This window comes from Oncorhynchus gorbuscha, linkage group LG02 (assembly GCF_021184085.1).
Source record: "Oncorhynchus gorbuscha isolate QuinsamMale2020 ecotype Even-year linkage group LG02, OgorEven_v1.0, whole genome shotgun sequence".
Lineage (NCBI taxonomy): Eukaryota > Metazoa > Chordata > Actinopteri > Salmoniformes > Salmonidae > Oncorhynchus > Oncorhynchus gorbuscha.
This window is the reverse complement of record NC_060174.1, coordinates 29,228,901-29,255,029: the sequence shown is the minus strand read 5'-3', so window position 1 is coordinate 29,255,029 and position 26,129 is coordinate 29,228,901. Positions and strand designations below refer to the sequence as shown.

The following is a 26,129-nucleotide window of genomic DNA, read 5'->3' as shown; positions in this document are numbered from 1 at the left end:
GACTACTGTTTGCAACTGCACATGGGGACAAAGATCATACTTTGGAGAAATGTCTTCTGGTCTGATGAAACAAAAATATAACTGTTTGGCCATAATTGCCATAGCTATGTTTGGAGGGAAAAGGGGGGGGGGGCTTGCAAGCCGAAGAACACCATCCCAACCATGATGCAAGGGGGTGGCAACATCATGTTGTGGTGCTTTGCTGCAGGAGGGACTGGTGCACTTCACAAAATAGATGGCATCATGAGGGAGGAAAATTATGTGGCTATATTCAAGCAACATCTCAAGACATCAGTCAGGAAGTTAAAGCTTGGTCGCAAATGGGTCTTCCAAATGGACAATGACCCCAAGCATACTTCCAAAGTTGTGGCAAAATGGCTTAAGGACAACAAAGTCAAGGTATTGGAGTGGCCATCACAAAGCCCTGACCTCAATCCTATAGAAAATTGGATGGCAGAACTGAAAAAGCGTGTGCGAGCAAGGAGGCATACAATCCTGACTCAGTTACACCAGCTCTGTTGGGAGGAATGGGCCAAAATTCACCCAACTTATTGTGAGAAGCTTGTGGAAGGCTACCCGAAACATTTGACCCAAGTTAAACAATTTAAAGGCAATGCTACCAAATACTAATGGAGTGTATGTAGACTTCTGACCCACTGGGAATGTGATGAAAGATATAAAAGCTGAAATAAATCATGCTCTCTACTATTATTCTGACATTTCACATTCTCGAAATAAAGTGGTGATCCTAACTGACCTAAGACAGGGGATTTTTACTTAGATTATATGTCAGGATTTAGTTGGTAGGTGATCAAATACTTATGTCATGCAATAAAATGCATATTAATTTCTTAAACATCATACAATGTGATTTTCTGTATTTTTGTTTTAGATTCCGTCTCTCACAGTTGAAGTGTACCTATGATAAAAATTACAGACCTCTACATGCTTTGTAAGTAGGAAAACCTGCAAAATCAGCAGTGTATCAAATACTTGTTCTCCCCACTGTGTGTGTATATATATATATAATTTTTATTAAAATAGTGCATTTTTCAGGGCGGTCCTCATCCGTAATCATCGGTTACACTATTATACAATTACCGTGCCAGCCCTAATGACCCCCAAAATTAGCTATTTCGCTGCCATTACTCTGTACATATATTCCCTCTCTTTCTCTCCCACTCCCTCCTTCCTCACACTCTCTCGCTCTCTATCCGTGACTTAATGAGGATTCCTTTATATACTTGGTGAGAAGGGAAGACAGTAATAATGATTTGAGCTCTCTTTTGGTGTTTCTAATGAAAGCCACAAAGGCTCTCAAAATGTCTACTACAAAAATATCGCTGAACAACAACCTCTTGCTTGGTTGGTGCACACTGGGATGAAAGGGTAGCTACACCCAAAAATCTTGATTTCTAATGTTTCCTGACCTCAAAAGTGGTCTCCTGATGTGGTTTAAGCATTGTTGTGGGCTTAAGACATCCTATTTAGTTGTTTTTCTATTTAAAAAGTGTGGTTTAAGAGCAACCCCCCCCCCCAAAAAAAAAAAAAAAAAAAACAACAACAACAGTGAAAACGGAAACAAAACCAAAAACAAAATGGTAAAAATTGAATTTGGGAAAAATAAAACTGATTTCATAGGTCCCTACAACTGTAACAGGAGTGATGGGTGAGGGGATGCAGGGGTAAAAACAATACCTGTAAGTAGAGTAACATGTTATCACCCTTGTATCAACTCCTGACATGCTCTCTGCAGACTGCACTGTGTGTTGCAGCTAGCTGACCTTTCAAATCAAATCAGATTTTATTCGTCACATGTGCCGAATACAACAGGTGTTAGCCCTTAGCCAACAATGCTTTAAGAAGTTCAGAAAATATCAATAAAAATAAGTCTTATGTACAAAATAGAAAATAAAAGTAACAAATAATTAAACAGCAGCAGTAAAATAACAAGTGAGGCCACTTCTGCTAGTCGAGGTAATTGAGGTAATATGTACAGTACATGTAGGTAGAGTTAAAGTTACTATGCATAGATTATAAACAGAGAGTAGCAGCAGCGTAAAACAGGGTTCTGGGTAGCCCTTTGATTAGCTGTTCAGGAGTCTTACGGCTTGGGGGTAGAAGCTGTTAAGAAGCCTTTTGGACCTCGACTTGGCGCTCCGGTACCGCTTGCTGTGCGGTCTGATATAGAGGTCCTGGATGGCAGGAAGCTTGGCCCCAGTGATGTACTGGGCTGTACGCACTACCCTCTGCAGTGCCTTGCGGTCGGAGGCCGAGCAGTTGCCATACCAGGCAGTGATGCAACCAGTCAGGATGCTCTCCTGTGTGGGCCTGGGCCTGCTCTTTCAGGTGGCCTGGTATAAAGCTTCCCAGTCGAAACGGGGAGCGCCAGTTCGGACATATATTAGAATGACATTTTGTTACGTTTTTGTATGTTTTGTTGTTCAGCAGGGTTTTTTTTTCAGCTGTTTGCACACACATTATTTTCTTGAGGCAAGTCGAAGTTTGGTAGCCAAAGTCTACGACCCTTCGTTTATGATTGGTCAACAGTAGAGGGGTTAGGAACTACGGACAAGATTCTTCAATTCATTGTTTGTTGACATTCAATGAGAGATGACTAGTTTTCATGCAAATGTTTTGCTTGCGAAATACTGCACCAAATATCTTAGCTACATGTAAAATTGCGTGACCAAGACCTCGGCAAAAATAGATTTCTTGATTTATCTTACATGAATTCAGACTATTTTGAGGAAGTGTTACTGGCTATGTTGTTGCTACTGTGTCTCAAGAGGGAGGTCTTTTAAGGGAGTTTGGAAGCACAGACGTTGGCTTACGCCTAGCCGTGTTCTGTTAGGAGCAAACCAACCTAGTATGAAGACGCCTTAAGGTCTTGCAGTCCTTTCATTGTCTCCTATCAGAAACAGATCGATGAGCCAGTCAACCCGTGTGGGAATCAGAAACCTCTGGGACGTGTCCTTCGCTTTATTGTGACTTACAGATGACTTAAACATGTCTTATTTTTATTAACTGAATCATTTATCAGTCACCTGAGAGGGTGCGCTGACTTCAGTTTCAGCATGTTGGTAAACAGAGGCACAGCTGGCAGCAGTGCTGGGTGATATTGACTATATAACTTGATATTGACTGAAGGTTGGCACGGTGGCAGCTGTAGAGGGTTGTTTTAATGGTGATTTAGAGACATGTGGTTGTGTGGGGTCATGGTCCAAGTAGAGTTGTGGTCAGTATGGGTCACCCCAATGGGTCAGTGTGAAGAGATGTATATTCTGCTTTCTGTTGTTTCTGGGGTTAAAACATTGAGCAGCAGTGTTTGTTTAGTAAATTTAATGTCCAGGGTGATGGTGGTCCATTGGAACATGTTGTTCAGAGCAGAGTAACAGACTCAGGGTTGGTTGGTCTTAACCTGCCTCTTAGTTCCCCCAGTGGAACGATAGGAGGGAGGGGTGTCTTTGTGCAGCATGGCTCAATATATCCTCCGAAAAGAAAACCATTGCACCTGCCCCTGGCACAGAGGCTTGGCTGGCACACACATATCTCTGCCAGGGCACACCTGGTCTACCAGACACTGTGCCAGCAATGGTAAACCAAGTATAGTGGGGCAAAAAAGTATTTAGTCAGCCACCAATTGTGCAAGTTCTCCCACTTAAAAATATGAGAGAGGCCTGTAATTTTCATCATAGGTACATTTCAACTATGACAGACAAAATTAGGAAAAAAAAAATCCAGAAAATCACATTGTAGGATTTTTAATGAATTATGGTTGTATAATTATGGTGGAAAATAAGTATTTGGTCAATAAAAAAAGTTTATCTCAATACTTTGTTATATACCCTTTGTTGGCAATGACAGAGGTCAAACGTTTTCTGTAAGTCTTCACAAGGTTTTCACACACTGTTGCTGGTATTTTAGCCCATTCCTCCATGCAGATCTCCTCTAGAGCAGTGATGCTTTGGGGCTATTGCTGGGCAACACGGACTTTCAACCCCCTCCAAAGATTTTCTATGGGGTTGAGATCTGGAGACTGGCTAGGCCACTCCAGGACCTTGAAATGCTTCTTACGAAGCCACTCCTTCATTGCCCGGGCGGTGTGTTTGGGATCATTGTCATGCTGAAAGACCCAGCCACGTTTCATCTTCAATGCCCTTGCTGATGGAAGGAGGTTTTCACTCAAAATCTCACGATACATGGCCCCATTCATTCTTTCCTTTACACGGATCAGTCGTCCTGGTCCCTTTGCAGAAAAACAGCCCCAAAGCATGATGTTTCCACCCCTATGCTTCACAGTAGGTATGGTTTTCTTTGGATGCAACTCAGCATTCTTTGTCCTCCAAAAACGACGAGTTGAGTTTATACCAAAAAGTTATATTTTGGTTTCATCTGACCATATGACATTCTCCCAATCTTCTTCTGGATCATCAAAATGCTCTCTAGCAAACTTCAGACGGGCCTGGACATGTACTGGCTTAAGCAGGGGGACACGTCTGGCACCACAGGATTTGAGTCCCTGGCAGCATAGTGTGTTACCGTTCTTGTGATCATTTTTACCCCACAGGGTGAGATCTTGCGTGGAGCCCCAGATCGAGGGAGATTATCAGTGGTCTTGTATGTCTTCCATTTCCTAATAATTGCTCCCAAAGTTGATTTCTTCAAACCAAGCTGCTTACCTATTGCAGATTCAGTCTTCCCAGCCTGGTGCAGGCCTACAATTTTGTTTCTGGTGTCCTTTGACAGCTCTTTGGTCTTGGCCATAGTGGAGTTTGGAGTGTGACTGTTTGAGGTTGTGGACAGGTGTCTTTTATACTGATAACAAGTTCAAACAGGTGCCATACAGGTAATGAGTGAAGGACAGAGGAGCCTCTTAAAGAAGAAGTTACAGGTCTGTGAGAGCCAGAAATCTTGCTTGTTTGTAGGTGACCAAATACTTATTTCCCACCATAATTTGCAAATAAATTCATAAAAAATCCTACAATGTGATTTTCTGGATTTCTTTTCTAATTTTGTCTGTCATAGTTCAAGTGTACGTATGATGAAAATTACAGGCCTCTCTCATCTTTTTAAGTGGGAGAACTTGCACAATTGGTGGCTGACTAAATACTTTTTTGCCCCACTGTATATTAAGGAGGAAGGAAAATAGTTTGTCCAACCTACAGAGCTTTCATTTCTTCTGGAGAGGACCTAAGGTCATGTGATTGATACCAGAGTCATTGACCACAGCATTATGTGATGTCAAAGTAATGAGTCACAACTACACACAGTTGACAATAGGCTCCCATCCCACCTGTTCTCTACTCACCCCTTTCACGTGTGCTCTGTGCTGGGAGGAGTAGGAACCCTCTCACCTCTCAGGTCCCCAGGTCCCAGCAGTGCAGGATCAGTGTGTGCCCTGCTGTTTATTACACCCAGAGATAAAGCCTTCATGATGGGGTGATTATTATTGAATGAGAGAGAGACAGAGACGAAAGGGAAAGCACAGGGGAGATAAGAGGCAGTGTCCCCTTGCCGTTGACACACACCTGTCTGAGTCACAGCAGCATTACTACTGAGCTGTAGATAAGTCGCTGTCACTAAACACATGCGCGTACAAACACGCGCACACACACATACTCACCCACACACAGCAGTAGGGGAACAGGGCACGTTTAGGCTTGTCAGTGTATTGAGAGAGTAGTGATTCATTGGAAGTCATTGGAAAGAGTCTCAGGAAAGGCCACCGCAGAGCAAGCAGGTTGCTGTCGGAGGATCACAAACAGTATCTGTGTGCAGTGGCAGGCTCCACAGCTGGGCTGCTTTCCCTCGCTCTCACGCAGTCATGGCTTAGGGCACTGACATTTCTCTGCTCTTTCTTTTTATATGCTTGGCCTGCTACAAAGTTCACACTCACTTTCACAAACACAATGCTCAGACTTGACTCTTTCTTGATAGGAGATCATGCTCTATCTGACCCATTGAGTGGACTGGAGGCTGGCTATCAGGGCCAATGGGAGGCTGGATATCAGGGCCAATGGGAGGCTGGATATCAGGGCCAATGGGAAGGTGGGGCTCAGGTGTTAATGGTGCCTGTAGTGTTCTGGTGGAGCCGAGGTTTAATAGGCTGAGCCTCTCCCTGCTGTGCTGTTTGTGTCATGAAGAGGAGATCTCAGGCCTGGGGTCAATGTGTCTCTGCCTAATGGGGCACACTCTCTACATCTGGTCCTGGACTGGTTCTGTCTCTGTCTGCTGGGTGGGGGAGAAACTCTCAGATCTGCCCCTTTCTCCCCCGGCCAGTTACAGCAGCAACGGAGCAAAAGAAAGGAAAGCAGAATTAAAATGGAGCCAGGCTGAGGAAGGGAGAGGAGCTCAGGGTTGTGTGTGTGTGTGGGGGGGGGCATGCATGTGGTTGTGCCTGCGTGCTTTATGTGTGATACAGCATGTGTGCCTCTGCGTGCCTGTCGACAGTGTGCCATGGACATGATGTCCCTGTTTAGGTAAATGCCTATTTGACCTATGAATCATGTTCATGTTTGCAGGATTATCCATGAGGATGGCTTCTCTGGTGATGATGTGAAGCAGTACAAGCCTGTGGTCTACAGCAACACAATCCAGTCTCTGGCTGCCATCGTCCGTGCCATGGACACCCTTGGCCTGGAGTACGGAGACAAGGAGAGAAAAGTGAGTCTCTCTACCACTTTGTAGAGTGTAGCACTGAGGGAATGGACTACAACTGCACACACACAGGCACAGACAGACAGACAGACAGACATACAGACGCACGCACGGACACACACACACACACACACAGGCACAGACAGACAGACAGACGCACGCATGGACATACACACACAGGCACAGACAGACAGACAGACAGACAGACAGACAGACAGACAGACAGACAGACAGACAGACAGACAGACAGACAGACAGACAGACAGACAGACAGACAGACGCACGCACGCACGCACGCACGCACGCACGCACGCACGCACGCACGCACGCACGCATGGACACACACACACACACACACACACACACACACACACACACACACACACACACACACACACACACACACACACACACACACACACACACACACACACACACACACACACACACACACACACACACACACACACACACACACACACACAGTCACACACACACAGTCACACACACACAGTCACACACATTAGTAAGCAGAGCATTGCGTGCTCCTGCCATTCTACTGTAGTGATGGCCTCCCAAACACATTTATTGAAAGAAATACACAAACTGTCACACCGACAGACACCCATATATTCAACCACTGAATTTTAACACAAGAACTGCTAAAGCAGTTATTTTTACTGCTCATAATTGTATTTTATTTATAACTGCCATTTTTAAGTCATGCTCCCCTCTGTCCTTGAATTTTCCTAAATAAGTCTATATAGCACACTGCCGTTGTTAGAATCTAAATATTACAAACAGAACTAGAGTAATATCCAGTTTTAGGAGGGCATGTCATTCATGCCCCTTCTCCCGACAGTAGGGCCTGCTCCACTCCTTCTCCTGACTGTAGGGCCTGCTCCACTACTTCTCTCGAATGTAGGGCCTGCTCCACTCCTTCTCCTGACTGTAGGGCCTGCTCCACTCCTTCTCCTGACTGTAGGGCCTGCTCCACTCCTTCTTCTGACTGTAGGGCCTGCTCCACTCCTTCTCTCGAGTAGGGCCTGCTCCACTCCTTCTTCTGACTGTAGGGCCTGCTCCACTCCTTCTCTCGAGTAGGGCCTGCTCCACTCCTTCTCCTGACTGTAGGGCCTGCTCCACTCCTCTCGACTGTAGGGCCTGCTCCACTCCTTCTTCTGACTGTAGGGCCTGCTCCACTCCTTCTCTCGAGTAGGGCCTGCTCCACTCCTTCTTCTGACTGTAGGGCCTGCTCCACTCCTTCTCTTGAGTAGGGCCTGCTCCACTCCTTCTCCTGACTGTAGGGCCTGCTCCACTCTTTCTCCCAACTGTAGGGCCTGCTCCACTCTTTCTCCCAACTGTAGGGCCTGCTCCACTCTTTCTCCTGACTATAGGGCCTGCTCCACTCCTTCTTCTGACTGTAGGGCCTGCTCCACTCCTTCTCTCGAGTAGGGCCTGCTCCACTCCTTCTTCTGACTGTAGGGCCTGCTCCACTCCTTCTCTCGAGTAGGGCCTGCTCCACTCCTTCTCCTGACTGTAGGGCCTGCTCCACTCCTTCTCCTGACTGTAGGGCCTGCTCCACTCCTTCTTCTGACTGTAGGGCCTGCTCCACTCCTTCTCTCGAGTAGGGCCTGCTCCACTCCTTCTTCTGACTGTAGGGCCTGCTCCACTCCTTCTCTCGAGTAGGGCCTGCTCCACTCCTTCTCCTGACTGTAGGGCCTGCTCCACTCCTCTCGACTGTAGGGCCTGCTCCACTCCTTCTTCTGACTGTAGGGCCTGCTCCACTCCTTCTCTCGAGTAGGGCCTGCTCCACTCCTTCTTCTGACTGTAGGGCCTGCTCCACTCCTTCTCTTGAGTAGGGCCTGCTCCACTCCTTCTCCTGACTGTAGGGCCTGCTCCACTCTTTCTCCCAACTGTAGGGCCTGCTCCACTCTTTCTCCCAACTGTAGGGCCTGCTCCACTCTTTATCCTGACTATAGGGCCTGCTCCACTCTTTCTCCCGACTGTAGGGCCTGCTCCACTCTTTCTCCCGACTGTAGGGCCTGCTCCACTCTTTCTCCTGACTGTAGGGCCTGTTACACTCTTTCTCCCGACTGTAGGTCCTGCTCCACTCCTTCTCCTGACTGTAGGGCCTGCTCCACTCCTTCTCTCGACTGTAGGGCCTGCTCCACTCCTTCCCTGACTGTAGGGCCTGCTCCAGTCCTTCTCTCAACTGTAGGGCCTGCTCCACTCCTTCTCTCGACTGTAAGGCCTGCTCCACTCTTTCTCCCGACTGTAGGGCCTGCTCCACTCTTTCTCCCGACTGTATGGCCTGCTCCACTCTTTCTCCCGACTGTAGGGCCTGCTCCACTCTTTCTCCCGACTGTAGGGCCTGCTCCACTCTTTCTCCCGACTGTATGGCCTGCTCCACTCTTTCTCCCGACTGTATGGCCTGCTCCACTCTTTCTTCCGACTGTATGGCCTGCTCCACTCTTTCTCCCAACAGTATGGCCTGCTCCACTCTTTCTCCCGACTGTATGGCCTGCTCCACTTTTTCTCCCGACTGTATGGCCTGCTCCACTCTTTCTCCCGACTGTATGGCCTGCTCCACTCTTTCTCCCGACTGTAGGGCCTGCTCCACTCCTTCTCTCGAGTAGGGCCTGCTCCACTCCTTCTTCTGACTGTAGGGCCTGCTCCACTCCTTCTCTCGAGTAGGGCCTGCTCCACTCCTTCTCCTGACTGTAGGGCCTGCTCCACTCCTTCTCCTGACTGTAGGGCCTGCTCCACTCCTTCTTCTGACTGTAGGGCCTGCTCCACTCCTTCTCTCGAGTAGGGCCTGCTCCACTCCTTCTTCTGACTGTAGGGCCTGCTCCACTCCTTCTCTCGAGTAGGGCCTGCTCCACTCCTTCTCCTGACTGTAGGGCCTGCTCCACTCCTCTCGACTGTAGGGCCTGCTCCACTCCTTCTTCTGACTGTAGGGCCTGCTCCACTCCTTCTCTCGAGTAGGGCCTGCTCCACTCCTTCTTCTGACTGTAGGGCCTGCTCCACTCCTTCTCTTGAGTAGGGCCTGCTCCACTCCTTCTCCTGACTGTAGGGCCTGCTCCACTCTTTCTCCCAACTGTAGGGCCTGCTCCACTCTTTCTCCCAACTGTAGGGCCTGCTCCACTCTTTATCCTGACTATAGGGCCTGCTCCACTCTTTCTCCCGACTGTAGGGCCTGCTCCACTCTTTCTCCCGACTGTAGGGCCTGCTCCACTCTTTCTCCTGACTGTAGGGCCTGTTACACTCTTTCTCCCGACTGTAGGTCCTGCTCCACTCCTTCTCCTGACTGTAGGGCCTGCTCCACTCCTTCTCTCGACTGTAGGGCCTGCTCCACTCCTTCCCCTGACTGTAGGGCCTGCTCCAGTCCTTCTCTCAACTGTAGGGCCTGCTCCACTCCTTCTCTCGACTGTAAGGCCTGCTCCACTCTTTCTCCCGACTGTAGGGCCTGCTCCACTCTTTCTCCCGACTGTAGGGCCTGCTCCACTCTTTCTCCCGACTGTAGGGCCTGCTCCACTCTTTCTCCCGACTGTAGGGCCTGCTCCACTCTTTCTCCCGACTGTATGGCCTGCTCCACTCTTTCTCCCGACTGTATGGCCTGCTCCACTCTTTCTTCCGACTGTATGGCCTGCTCCACTCTTTCTCCCAACAGTATGGCCTGCTCCACTCTTTCTCCCGACTGTATGGCCTGCTCCACTTTTTCTCCCGACTGTATGGCCTGCTCCACTCTTTCTCCCGACTGTATGGCCTGCTCCACTCTTTCTCCCGACTGTATGGCCTGCTCCACTCTTTCTCCCGACTGTATGGCCTGCTCCACTTTTTCTCCCGACTGTAGGGCCTGCTCCACTCTTTCTTCCGACTGTATGGCCTGCTCCACTCTTTCTCCCGACTGTATGGCCTGCTCCACTCTTTCTCCCGACTGTATGGCCTGCTCCACTCTTTCTCCCGACTGTATGGCCTGCTCCACTCTTTCTCCCGACTGTATGGCCTGCTCCACTCTTTCTCCCGACTGTATGGCCTGCTCCACTTTTTCTCCCGACTGTATGGCCTGCTCCACTCTTTCTCCCGACTGTATGGCCTGCTCCACTTTTTCTCCCGACTGTATGGCCTGCTCCACTTTTTCCCCCGACTGTATGGCCTGCTCCACTCTTTCTCCCGACTGTATGGCCTGCTCCACTCTTTCTCCCGACTGTATGGCCTGCTCCACTCTTTCTCCCGACTGTATGGCCTGCTCCACTTTTTCTCCCGACTGTAGGGCCTGCTCCACTCTTTCTTCCGACTGTATGGCCTGCTCCACTCTTTCTCCCGACTGTATGGCCTGCTCCACTCTTTCTCCCGACTGTATGGCCTGCTCCACTCTTTCTCCCGACTGTATGGCCTGCTCCACTTTTTCTCCCGACTGTATGGCCTGCTCCACTCTTTCTCCCGACTGTATGGCCTGCTCCACTTTTTCTCCTGACTGTATGGCCTGCCCCACTCTTTTTCCCGACAGTGGAAGGTGCTGTGCCCAGTTGATAATCACCCCGATAATTGCCTCGAAACTGAACCAAAACTATACTGAAATGAATTTCACACATACAGTATATAACAGATGAAGAAAAACATGATGGGGGAGAATGGGTGAGTTGATTGAAGAGGGGAAGCGAGAGATTTATAATTATGTAATCACCAATTGTGAATGAAGAAGAAGAAGAAGGGGTATTCTACATTCTTATCATAATCTCAAAATGGTATGTACCCTGTATCAGTCCAACACATCTTATCAGTCTACTCTGGCCTACTTGGAATACACAGTGATAGCTGTGTAATTTTTGAGCTGGAAGTGTTCATTTCAATCCTCCGTGGAGCATTCAGTGGAAAGAGAGTATTTCTGGTCGGTGTGAATGTTTTGGATCAGATGGCACGTCTGTACTCTGTGAAAGGAGGCACCTGCTGCTGGCCTGTTGCTGTGTTCTACAACATGCTTGACTTGGTTGCTATCAACGCACACGTGTTGCTCAAGCAGTGCATGAGAGATATGAGGTATATGGCAGCAGAGCATGAGAGATATGAGGTATATGGCAGCATTGCATGAGAGATATGAGGTATATGGCAGCAGTGCATGAGAGATATGAGGTATATGGCAGCAGTGCATGAGAGATACGAGGTATATGGCAGCAGTGCATGAGAGATATGAGGTATATGGCAGCAGTGCATGAGAGATACGAGGTATATGGCATCAGTGCATGAGAGATATGAGGTATATAGCAGCAGTGCATGAGAGATATGAGGTCCAACGCAGCAGTGCATGAGAGATATGAGGTATATGGCAGCAGTGCATGAGAGATATGAGGTATATGGCAGCAGTGCATGAGAGATATGAGGTATATGGCAGCATTGCATGAGAGATATGAGGTATATGGTAGCAGTGCATGAGAGATATGAGGTATATGGCAGCAGTGCATGAGAGATATGAGGTATATGGCAGCAGTACATGAGAGATATGAGGTATATGGCAGCAGTGCATGAGAGACATTAGGTCCAACGCAGCAGTACATGAGAGATATGAGGTATATGGCAGCGGTGCATGAGAGATATGAGGTATATGGCAGCAGTGCATGAGAGATATGAGGTATATGGCAGCAGTGCATGAGAGATATGAGGTATATGGCAGCAGTGCATGAGAGATATGAGGTATATGGTAGCAGTGCATGAGAGATATGAGGTATATGGCAGCAGTGCATGAGAGATATGAGGTATATGGCTGCAGTGCATGAGAGATATTAGGTCCAACGCAGCAGTACATGAGAGATATGAGGTATATGGCAGCAGTGCATGAGAGATATGAGGTATATGGCAGCAGTACATGAGAGATATGAGGTATATGGCAGCAGTGCATGAGAGATATGAGGTATATGGCTGCAGTGCATGAGAGATATTAGGTCCAACGCAGCAGTATATGAGAGATATGAGGTATATGGCAGCAGTGCATGAGAGATATGAGGTATATGGCAGCAGTACATGAGAGATATGAGGTATATGGCAGCAGTGCATGAGAGATATGAGGTATATGGTAGCAGTGCATGAGAGATATGAGGTATATGGCAGCAGTGCATGAGAGATATGAGGTATATGGCTGCAGTGCATGAGAGATATTAGGTCCAACGCAGCAGTACATGAGAGATATGAGGTATATGGCAGCAGTGCATGAGAGATATGAGGTATATGGCAGCAGTACATGAGAGATATGAGGTATATGGCAGCAGTGCATGAGAGACATTAGGTCCAACGCAGCAGTACATGAGAGATATGAGGTATATGGCAGCGGTGCATGAGAGATATGAGGTATATGGCAGCAGTGCATGAGAGATATGAGGTATATGGCAGCAGTGCATGAGAGATATGAGGTATATGGCAGCAGTGCATGAGAGATATGAGGTATATGGTAGCAGTGCATGAGAGATATGAGGTATATGGCAGCAGTGCATGAGAGATATGAGGTATATGGCAGCAGTGCATGAGAGATATGAGGTATATGGCAGCAGTGCATGAGAGATATGAGGTATATGGCAGCAGTGCATGAGAGATATGAGGTATATGGCAGCAGTGCATGAGAGATATGAGGTATATGGCAGCAGTGCATGAGAGATATGAGGTATATGGCAGCAGTGCATGAGAGATATGAGGTATATGGCAGCAGTGCATGAGAGATATGAGGTATATGGCAGCAGTGCATGGGAGATATGAGGTATATGGCAGCAGTGCATGAGAGATATGAGGTATATGGCAGCAGTGCATGAGAGATATGAGGTATATGGCAGCAGTGCATGAGAGATATGAGGTATATGGCAGCAGTGCATGAGAGATATGAGGTATATGGTAGCAGTGCATGAGAGATATGAGGTATATGGCAGCAGTGCATGAGAGATATGAGGTATATGGCAGCAGTGCATGAGAGATATGAGGTATATGGCAGCAGTGCATGAGAGATATGAGGTATATGGCAGCAGTGCATGAGAGATACGAGGTATATGGCAGCAGTGCATGAGAGATATGAGGTATATGGCAGCAGCAAAGATTCCACGCAAGGCAAATTGCGCACAGCTCCCGGGGAGGAGACAGTGTCGGGTGGACAGATGAGCTAAGAACAGAACCCAAGATACCTGTGTCACCTGCAAGCCATGTGTTTGTGGGAAGTGTGTCAATTGAGTGAAAGTGGCAAAGATTTGTGTCCATTGTTTGGACAAGGGATCGCTGCTAAATTAAATCCAACTGATGCCATTGCATGAAAACGTACACCATATCAGCACGAGCTGACAATAATGTACTATTTTTGACAGCTGTCATATCGACACTTATATTCATTATAATGGCATTATTGCTTTTCTGCTAATTTTCACACTTGGCGCTTATAATTATGTTTAGGCTACTGATATTTTGATAATTTGACCTCGCTGACCATTCGTCTTTGTGGTTCGGGAATTTGTATTATTTTGTGGTCATACGATACGTTTTTACCGTGTTCCAACACATCCCACTGGGCACAGACATCAATTCAATGTCTATTCCACATTGGTTCAACGTGATTTTTGTTTTTTTTGTTTTTACATAAAGCCTACAGTAACATAAACTAATGAAATGTTTTGTATTATTCTAATGTTTCGTAAGGCCTTCATAAACATAACCAAATTATAATTTTTGAAATAGCATATATGACATTCATTAGAATGTTGCAGTCAAAAGGACTCATTAGCTTGAAGGCGGGACCCTGGAGCCTCAGCGGTTCTAGAGATCTAGTGTTCATAAACACAACCATTCATGCTTATCCATCTATGAAAATCCATAACCCCAGTGTTGTAACAGGTAATTGGCCACAAGGCTCTGAAAGGATGTGGAACAGAGCACATTAGTCTCAGCTTGTTGACTGGCTTCTATAAATCACCCACTGAGAGGAGGGGAGCATCCTGTACCAAGGAGGGAATCAGACAGGTTTGGAATAATGTATTCAGACCATGATGAATGAACACTCCAGTGGAGAAGGTGAATGTGTTTAGTAGACATGACATTCATCGTGTTGATGATACATACATGTACCCTGTATATAACAGCATTGTTAAATGATGGCGCTGCCAACAATAATGATGATGAATGATGAAGATGATGGGAATAGTTTGGCATTGGTTATTGGTTCAGTCCGCAATGTCAAACTGCTGACAGGCTGGGTTGGAGTGTAAGTCATGCCTCTTTCAGGGGTCATGGGTCATCAGCTGTGTCAGTACATGGCCTCAGAGTGACCTTAAGAGGACAGACAGGGTGAAGGAAGGTGTACAGTAGGATATGTGAGCTGCTGTCCTAATGGCTCCTTTCATGTGTTGTGTTGGTATCTGTTCCCCTGCTGTGTTCTGTTCCCTTTCTAAAACAGGAGGCACACCACTGACTCTGACCTTTCCAGGAAGGTCTTTATATTTCAATCAAACCAATGCTATCAATACCCTGGGACAAGTCGTCTGAAATACCCAGCTGCTATTGATTGTTATATTATCTCTTTCTTCTGCTAGAACCAGAGCGCTTCTTTAGACAATAACTGTATTTCTGTCCCAATAAACTGGAGTGCTTGAGAGTTGACAGCCGCAGGGGTTGTGTACAAACTCTATGGTTGTGTCATTCTCAGAGAAATCATTTAGAGTGCTTCAGTGTGTGTGCGTGTGTGCGTCTGTGCATGTGACCCAAAAGTAACCTCTCAAAAAGTAATTTGTGAAATAGGTCAGAGGTCACTGTCCCAAAGCAGTGAATCTCTTTGCCTAATGGAGAGAGAAAAAACGAAGGACCACCACAGAAAGAGAGGAAAAAGCTCAGGCGTGCAGAGAGAATGAGAGGAGAGAATAAGTGTGAGAGAGAAATAGAATGGAGAAAAGAGAGAATGCAGGGAGGTGAGTTCCTAACTGGGGTGTGTCCTGTTGAGGACCCCTGTTTACCTGTATGTTAGTGTGAATTAGGGTTGGGCGGTATCCATATTTTCTTATCATCATACCGTCCTTCTCGCATCCCGAGATTTACGGTATTACTGGCTTAGTACACAAGGGTGCAAAAAAAAAGAAAAAGCATTGGCCGTCTATTAACAGAATGGTAACAAAATTCACAAGAAAAATATGTAATGAGCGCAAACGAAAATAAACAAATTACAAAGACAGGCAATCCAGCTCATAAAGGTATACATATATAGATAGGAGCTACCAAATGTCATTTTTGGTGCGTTTGGACATTTCCAAGCAAATGTGAACGAGAGACATTGAGCAAAGTGAACAAAGTTTTGACTCATGCTTGTCTGAAGGAAGAACAGTGCTGGCTCTGGAGCAGCATATGTACATGCTGTGTCTGTGTGGAGTCTGGAGTCGCTAGGGAAACGGGCCTTCCTGCTCTGCTCTGAAAAGATGAGGGAGGAGCAGACAGGCCGAGAACAGACAGGAGAAAGAATGCAAGGAAATCAAGATAGCAGTGGCAGCTGTACAAATAACTAACTCTTCCAAAGGGCTTTGACTTCTCAAACACAGCAGAAAGATATCACAATATCATACACCTTAACCTTATTAATCTAGCCACTTACTTAGATACCTAGCAAGTTAAACTTAGGGGTCGCGTTAATTCTTAATTTTTCACACAAGAAAGAAACAAGAAATATCTTGCTGCGTTTTGTAAACGCGCATCTAAAATTCTTCTTATTGTAATTTCTGCTCGGCATCAGACACATTTTGTGCTTCAGTTGAACTTCTCCACTCAGATGAGAATTCACCAATGGCAGTCTATCAGCAGACAACCCTCTAACTGATGTGTAGCTACTCTGGTTTTCTCAGTGTAGCCAGCCTACTTTTCTCCAGTAAAATGCAAGATTAACTTTAAGAAAAACATTAGGAAATGTAGTTGGCTACATTATTTCTAGAAATATATAGAAATATAGAAATATGATGGCCATGCATCGTTTCGCAAAAAAGACCTTGCTTATTTACTTGTGTGGCTGCCAGCCAAAAGTGTTGCGCTTCTGTTGTCGTCTGATGAAAATGAAGCTATTTTCTGCCGAATGTGTTGCACTAATGTATTTTCTGTGAAGAATAACTATAGTTACGTCCCTGATCACTCTTTTGAAGCAAAAAACCACTGTTGACTTTCAATATAAAGTGCGACCCCTGTCAACACACAGCTGGACCCACCTGCTCCCACTTTAACTTGTTGTGCTATTTACAAACAAACACTTGACTGTTCAGGGGAACTACCATGAGCTTCACAATGTAAAATAATGTGACAGGTGAAATTGTAACGCTCGTCTGATGAAGAATAATCGGACCAAAGCTCAGCGTGGTAAGTGTTCATTCTTTTTTATTTAAACTGAACACGAATAACAAAATAACAAAGAGAATGAACAAAACCGAAACAGTCCTGTAAGGTGCAGAAAACACTAAACAGAAAATAATTACCCACAAAACATAGGTGGGGAACAGCTACCTAAGTATGGTTCCCAATCAGAGACAACGATAGTCAGCTGTCCCTGATTGAGAACCATACCCGGCCAAAACAAAGAAATACAAAACATAGAAAAAGGAACATAGAATGCCCACCCAAATCACACCCTGACCAAACCAAAATAGAGACATAAAAAGCTCTCTAAGGTCAGGGCGTGACAGAAATGAAGATGGCAATCTGTTTTATCTCCTAACGTATCGCACAAGTTGTCTGCAGTTATTTTCGAAAAAGCTACAAATATATATATATATATTTTTTAACTTCAAATAAGTAGTTTAAACGGTATTAACAATATTGAAAAATCATCCTGTGGCTATTTCCAAATACCTCGGTATACGGTATACCGCCCAAGCCTAGTGTGAATGTTTCTCCAGCGTGTGGATATAGCCTGTATGTGCAGACGGGTGTGGCAGCATGGAACAGAGTGCCCCTTCTTTCGCTATCTCATTCCCTCCCTCTTTCTCTGTTTCTCTCTCTCTTTCTCACTGTTTCTCTCTCTCTTTCTTTCTGTGTCTCTCTCTTCCTATCTCTATGTGTCTCTCTCTCCCTATCTCTCTGCTCCTTACTGGGCTGGCCAGCTGGCTCACACCTCTTTAATCTGAAGTGTGAAGCTTTTATTGGAGCTGCTCTCTCAACAGCCAAGCAGCCACTCTCGCTCCTTCTGTCTCTCTCAATTCAATTTCAATTCAATTTCAATTCAAGGGCTTTGTTGGCATAGGAAACGTATGTTTACATTGCCAAAGCAAGTGAAATAGATAATAAACAAAAGTGAAATAAACCATTAAAAATGTACAGTAAACATTACACTTACAAAAGTTCCAAAAGAATAAAGACATTTCAAATGTTATATTATGTATATATACAGTGGTAATGATGTGCAAATTTCCTTTTCTTGTGGCAACAGGTCACAGATCTTGCTGCTGTGATGGCACACTGTGGTATTTCACCCAATAGATATCCAGTTCATTCTAGGGGGGCGCTGTGTCATTATTGGATAAAAAGACGTGTCCGTTTTAAGCGCAATATTTTGTCACAAAAAGATGCTCAACTATGCATATAATTGATAGCTTTGGAAAGAAAACACTCTGACGTTTCCAGAACTGCAAAGATATTCACTGTGAGTGCCCTAGAACAGAAGCTTCAGGCAAAACCAAGATGAAACTGCAACCAGGAAATGAGCAGGATTTCTGAGGCTCTGTTTTTCATTATCTCCTTATATGGCTGTGAATGCAACAGGAATGAGCCTGCCCTATCTATCGTTTCCCCAAGGTGTCTGCAGCATTGTGACGTATTTGTAGGCATATCATTGGAAGATTGACCATAAGAGACTACATTTGCCAAGTGTCCGCACGGTGACCTGCGTGGAAATTGGTGCGCAAAACTCAACTGCTTGTATTTTTCCATGGGATTCTGAGACGAAAGCATGCTTCCACGAACGGCATATCAATGAAGAGATATGTGAAAAAACACCTTGAGGACTGATTCAAACAACGTTTGCCATGTTTCGGTTGATATTATGGAGTTAATTTGGAAAAAAGTTCGCCGTTTTGGTGACTGAATTTTCGGTTCGTTTCGGTAGCCAAATGTGATGCACAAAACGGAGCGATTTGTCCTACACAAAGAATCTTTTAGGAAAAACTGGACTTCTGCTATGTAACTGAGAGTCTCCTCATTGAAAACATTCGAAGTTCTTCAAAGGTAAATCATTTTATTTGATTGCTTTTCTGTTTTTTGTGAAAATGTTGCGTGCTAATTGCTACGATAAATGCTATGCTAGCTATCAAAACTCTTACACAAATGCTTGATTTTCTATGGTTCAAAAGCATATTTTGAAATTCTGAGATGACAGTGTTGTTAAGAAAAGGCTAAGCTTGAGAGCAGGAATATTTATTTAATTTCATTTGCGATTTTTAGAAATCGTTAACGTTGCGTTGTGGTAATGAGCCTGAGGGTGTATTCACGATCCCGGATCCGGGATGGGTAAGATCAAGAGGATATGGGAGTTTATCAAAATTGGATTTGTTTTCAAATTCTTTGTGGGTCTGTGTAATCTGAGGGAAATATGTGTCTCTAATATGGTCATACATTTGTCAGGAGGTTAGGAAGTGCAGCTCAGTTTCCATCTCATTTTGTGGGCAGTGTGCACATAGCCTGTCTTCTCTTAAAAGCCAGGTCTGCCTTCTTTCTCAATAGCAAGGCTATGCTCACTGAGTCTATACATAGTCAAAGATGTCCTTAATTTTGGGTCAGTCATAGTGGTAAGGTATTCTGCATTCTAGTTTGCATTCTAGTTCGCTCTGTTTTTTGGTAAATTATTTTCAACGTGTCAAGTAATTATCTTTTTGTTTTCTCATGATTTGGTTGGTCTAATTGTGTTGCTGTCCTGGGGCTCTGTGGGGTGTGTTTGTGTTTGTGAACAGAGCCCCAGGACCAGATTGCTTAGGGGACTCTTCTCTAGGTTTATTTCTCTGTAGGTGATGGCTTTGTTATGGAAGGTTTTGGGAATTGTTTCCTTTTAGGTTGTTGTAGAATTTAACGTCTCTTTTCTGGATTTTGATAATTATCGAGTATTTGCCTTATTATGCTCTGCATGCATTTTTTGGTGTTTTACATTGTACACAGAGGATATTTGTTGCAGAATTCTACATGCAGAGTCTCAATTTGGTGTTTGTCACATTTTGTGAATTCTTGGTAGGTGACCAGACCCCAGACCTCACAACCATAAAGGCCAATGGGTTGTATAACCGATTCAAGTATTTTTAACCAGATCCTAATTGGTATGTTGAATTCATGTTCCTTTTGATGACATAGAAGGCCCTTCTTGCCTTGTCTCTCAGATGGTTCACAGCTTTGTGGAAGTTACCTGTGGTGCTGATGTTTAGGCCGAGGCATGTATAGTTTTTTTGTGTGCTCTAGGGCAACGGTGTGTCTAGATGGAATAGGGACTGGACCTTTTTTGGAACACCGTTATTTTGTCTTACTGACATTTACTGTCAGGACCCAGGTCTGACATAATCTGTGCAGAAGATCTAGGTGGTGCTGTAGGCCCTCCTTGGTTGGCCTCTCTCTCTCACTCTCTCTCTCTGCCTTTCCTTCTCTCCTCTATTTTCCCCTCCTGCTATCCTCATCCTTTGCCTCTCTCTCTCTCCTGCCCTCTCACTAATCAGCTCTGATTGTCTCCCTCCCTCATTAGTATCTCTCAACCTATCCTTTCTCTGAGTCCAAGCCTGTTGCCATGGCTACCCTGTGTTTTGCCTTCCTCTCAACACATTCTGCAAGTCCGTGTCCAAAGGCAATGTCACTCACATGAAGGGAGAAACCACTCGAAAACATCAGGCCTGAAACTGTGGAGGCAGGCCATGCAGTCACTTAGTGCTGCTTGACCAAGCATACCTCATCCATCTATTTTGGCATTTATGCCACACCCACTCCTCTATGTATGCAGCCATGACACACCCACTCCTCTATGTATGCAGCCATGACACATCCACTCCTCTATGTATGCAGCCATGCCACATCCACTCCTCTATGTATGCAGCCATGCCACACCCACTCCTCTATGTATGCAGCCATGCCACACCCACTCCTCTATGTATGCAGCCATGCCACACCCACTCCTCTATGTATGCAGCCATGCCACACCCACTCCTCTATGTATGCAGCCATGACACACCCACTCCTCTATGTATGCAGCCATGACACACCCACTCCTCTATGTATGCAGCCATGCCACACCCACTCCTCTATGTATGCAGCCATGACACACCCACTCCTCTATGTATGCAGCCATGCCACACCCACTCCTCTATGTATGCAGCCATGACACACCCACTCCTCTATGTATGCAGCCATGCCACACCCACTCCTCTATGTATGCAGCCATGCCACACCCACTCCTCTATGTATGCAGCCATGACACACCCACTCCTCTATGTATGCAGCCATGACACATCCACTCCTCTATGTATGCAGCCAAGCCACACCCACTCCTCTATGTATGCAGCCATGACACACCCACTCCTCTATGTATGCAGCCATGACACACCCACTCCTCTATGTATGCAGCCATGACACACCCACTCCTCTATGTATGCAGCCATGACACATCCACACCTCTATGTATGCAGCCATGACACACCCAGTCCTCTATGTATGCAGCCATGACACACCCACTCCTCTATGTATGCAGCCATGACACATCCACTCCTCTATGTATGCAGCCATGACACACCCACTCCTCTATGTATGCAGCCATGACACACCCACTCCTCTATGTATGCAGCCATGACACATCCACACCTCTATGTATGCAGCCATGACACACCCAGTCCTCTATGTATGCAGCCATGACACACCCACTCCTCTATGTAAGCAGCCATGACACATCCACTCCTCTATGTATGCAGCCATGACACACCCACTCCTCTATGTATGCAGCCATGACACACCCACTCCTCTATGTATGCAGCCATGACACACCCACTCCTCTATGTATGTAGCCATGACACACCCACTCCTCTATGTATGTAGCCATGACACACCCACTCCTCTATGTATGCAGCCATGACACACCCACTCCTCTATGTATGCAGCCATGACACACCCACTCCTCTATGTATGTAGCCATGACACACCCACTCCTCTATGTATGCAGCCATGACACACCCACTCCTCTATGTATGCAGCCATGACACACCCACTCCTCTATGTATGTAGCCATACATACTTGGATGTGTTTCGATCAGCATGATGTCATGACTCTTGAGCCCACTGGGCACAGACGTCAGTTCAATGTCTAATTTTGATTTACATTAATTAACGTGAATTCAATGTGAAATCCACCAAAACTGTCACTGTGTCATTGGATTTAGGTTCAAAGTTGATGACTTTTTGCATATCCAATCAGTTTTCCACATAGATTCAACTTCATCACATGACATGTTTTGGTTGAAATGACGTGGAAACAACGTTGATTCAACCAGTTTGTCCTCTCCCTGCTCATTAGAGATTGTGGATATCACAAGTCCAATAGCTGGCAGAGCTCTCTCCATTGTTCTACCTTCCGGAGCTCTTCACTCTTTATGATCCATTTCCCTGTGCTCACCACACATAATAAAACCCCAATGAGCCAGCCTCCATCCATTTCCTCCTTGGCTCGCTGCCTCTGTCCAGCCAACTGACTCTGTCTCGCATTCATCTCATCTCTGTTCTGGCTCTGCTCACTCAAGCAGCCATACTGGAGCATTCAAGACTGCAAATCTGCCCTGAAAGGTTAAGTTAAGGAGAGGCAAAACCCCTATACTTTCACTCTGTATTCCTGGAGCGTGGTCTGCCTGTGTTGGTGGTAGTGGCCTGGTGCCGTGCCATGATAACCTAGTCAGAAAGCCGGTCTCTGGCACTGGTCACGACTGCTGGCCATCCGATGGCATCCATATGGCCTTTCATTTCACTGGAAACAGGGTTGACCAACACCCCCATCTGGGAAGCTCCAGACTGTGTGCTCCACATGCAAATATATGCAGAAGGGATCTGAAATAGACCTGGCAGCACTGACATTATAATAGGAACAGTTCTTGAATTGTGAGTTTGACTCAGAGAGAGTCACCATCTAAATAATTCCCCCAGTAGAGTCACTGACTCTGACTGAAACATGCAATTGCTTATGGCGCCATTTATTATCTTGTTTATACACTTTACCCTGTGGACAGGTGAACAGAGGGAGGAGAGGCGGCCTCCCCAGTGAGGAGAGGGGGTGGCAGACGTGGCTCATCCAGCCAGGGAGTCTGGGTGTCTGCTGTTGTTTTGGAGACGAGTGGTGTTGTGGTCTGGGGTGGAGATCTGGAAGGGGGAGTGGTGTGATGGTTAAATGGTATAGTAAGATAAACTTTAGTTTATTAGTCCATGTGAGATGGAAATGTGTCTTCTGCTTTTATCCCCCCTGCCGATATACACAGCCAGTGATTTATTTAACCATTTAAAGCACAATTCAACCACAGAAGTGGATAATGCATTTAAAGTCATCGAGGATGACACAAAAAAGTTTGAAAACGTGTAAAAACATGAACAACACAACACAGTAGACCTAGCCTAATAGTTATACTGGGTAACAGATCTAATAATCATTCATACCGTTTTCGAACACCAGCGTTTCCTCTGCCTAGGCTACCTTACGGCGCTACGGGGTTGGAGAATCTGGAGCAGAATCCACCCTGCTCCCCACTGCCCCTGGATCCTGCTCCCCACTGCCCCTGGATCCTGCTCCCCACTGTCCCTGGATCCTGCTCCCCACTGCCCCTGGATCCTGCTCCCCACTGTCCCTGGATCCTGCTCCCCACTTCCCCTGGATCCTGCTCCCCACTGCCCTTGGATCCTGCTCCCCACTGACCCTGGATCCTGCTCCCCACTGCCCCTGGATCCTGCTCCCCACTGCCCCTGGATCCTGCTCCCCACTGCCCCTGGATCCTGCTCCCCACTGCCCCTGGATCCTGCTCCCCACTGCCCCTGGATCCTGCTCCCCACTGACCCTGGATCCTGCTCCCCACTGCCCCTGGATCCTGCTCCCCACTTCCCCTGGATCCTGCTTGCCCTCTTGGCTGCTGACTTTTAGCTCCTGGCCCCTCCCCCCCTCCCTCCCCCATGTGTTAGGTGGGTGGAGGGCAGATTGGGTGCCATGCCTGGGGAGGCTGTCTATTCCCACATGTCACAGGGACACCCTGGTGCTGATAATGATTCCACTCCTCATTAGAGGAAACAACCACAGGCAGAGAGACAAAGGGTGAGGTAAAAACACACACACAACTCGCTCTGTCAGAGCAACACAAATCAGTCTTCATTTTGAGAGCAACTGCCTGCTCAGCCTGAAAGATGGTCCCCATATCTTTTGTATTTTGCAAACATTTGTTTTATGTGTTATTATTTGTTATGAGAGCTTCGCTTTTCCGTTATCACCAAGGCTTTGTTTGTGCATATACTGCAAAACCTGTCAAAATATAATTCCCTGGTATAGCCAGACTTTTGTCCCTCCCCTGGGAACACAGCCAATTTGTGTTTATTGGTTCATATATCACTGTTCTGTTGACATCCTGCCTCCTACTGAAAACCCATGCTTCGTGCCAATTGCATTGTAGGAGTTGAATTATTAGTCAAGTGTTCACCTGGAAAATGTCCTCCTGGTATGAGTGCATCCCTGCGTGTGTGTGACAGACAGTGGAGGCTATTGATGAGTGTGTGTGGTGCTTTGAAGGCCCCCTGTGGGAGTGAAAATAGTAGGGATGTAGTGATTCACCATTACGCATCGGTCCCAGGTTCAAATGTTCACAATATGTTTAAGGAGCCCAAACCGATCCAAATGAACCTCTCTGGGATCGTCCCACCTCGCCAACAGCCAGTGAAATTGCAGGGCGCCAAATTCAAAACAACAGAAATCTCATAATTAAAATTCCTCAACCATACAAGTATTTTACACCATTTTAAAGATACACTTCTCATTAATCCAACTACAGTGTCCGATTTCAAAAAGGCTTTTCGGTGAAAGCAGAACATATCATTATGTTAGGTCATCAACTAGTCACAGAAAGCATTCGGCCATTTTCCAACCAAAGAGAGGTGTCACAAAAAGTAGAAATATAGATCAAATCAATCACTAACCTTTGACGATCTTCATCAGATGACACTCCCAGGACTCAATGTTACACAATACATGTATGTTTTGTTCGATCAAGTTCATATTTATATCCAAAAACCCCATTGTGCAGAAATGCCTCCACATCAAATAACATAAATACTCATCATAAACTTTGATGAAAGATACATGTTTTATATAGAATTAAAGATAATCTTGTTCTTAATGCAACCGCTGTGTCAGATTTCAAAAAAGCTTTACGGCAAAAGCACAATCATCTGAGAACAGAGTTCAGCCACAAAAGTAAGCCATACAGTTACCTGCCAAATTGTGGAGTCAACAAAAGTCATAAATACCATTATAAATCTTCACTTACCTTTGCTGATCTTCGCCGGAAATGCACTCCCAGGACTCCCCCTTCCACAAGAAATGTTTGTTTTGTTCGATTTCGTCCATATTTATGTCCAAATAACTCCGTTTTGTTCGCGCGTTTAGTTCCCTATTCCAAAGGCACAATGCGCGAGCGCAAAATCCAGATGAAGAGTCAAAAGAGTTCCATTACAGTTTGTAGAAACATGTCAAACGATGTTTACAATCAATCCTTAGGGTCTTTTTATAATAAATCTTCAATAATATTCCAACCGGACAATAGCGTATTCATTACAGAGGAAAAAGAAGGCACGGCGCACCCGCGTGACCGCGCAGTAATCAACTGATTGGCCTCAGCCTATTCCACTTGTTGAAACGGCTCTTATTCGACACCCTTCCACAACAGAAGCCTCAAACAACTTTCTAAAGATTGGTGACATCTGTTGGAAGCCTTGGAAAGTGCAATCTGGCCCCATAGCCACAGCATATTAGATAGGCAATCACTTGAATGAAACTACAAACCTCAGATTTCCCACTTCCTGGTTGGATTTGTCTCAGGTTTTCGCCTGCCATATGAGTTATGTTATACTCGCAGACATCATTCAAATAGTTTTAGAAACTTCAGAGTGTTTTCTATCCAATACTACTAATAATATGCATATATTAGCATCTGAGACAGAGTAGCAGGCAGTTTACTCTGGGCACCTTATTCATCCAAGCTACTCAATACTGCCCCCCTGTCACCAAGAAGGTAAGAACACATTGGTTAGATGTGTTACGAATTGTTGGTTCACTAATGTTTCTTACTCATATTGTTTTATTCCGGAAATACCTCCTATCTGTTGTGACTGAAATGATGTGTCCTCTCCTTTAGTTCAGTAGCCCATCAAACATTTAGGCATGTAACTGCGTATGACTGTCAGATAGCAAGTGTGCGCACAGTGCAGGAGACAGCTGCTCACGCCAA

The 26,129-nt window shown here is 45.8% G+C and overlaps 1 protein-coding gene across 2 annotated transcripts in view; it reads left to right on the top strand.

The window, feature by feature from the left end:
- LOC124000492 (guanine nucleotide-binding protein G(o) subunit alpha-like) overlaps positions 1-26,129 on the top strand; it is a 180,453-nt gene that overhangs the window by 46,693 nt on the left and 107,631 nt on the right. For both annotated transcript variants that reach the window (XM_046306887.1, XM_046306896.1), the window contains exon 3: positions 6,525-6,666. In XM_046306887.1, the coding sequence (XP_046162843.1) occupies positions 6,525-6,666 (142 nt within the window). The remainder of the gene's footprint in view (positions 1-6,524; positions 6,667-26,129) is intronic.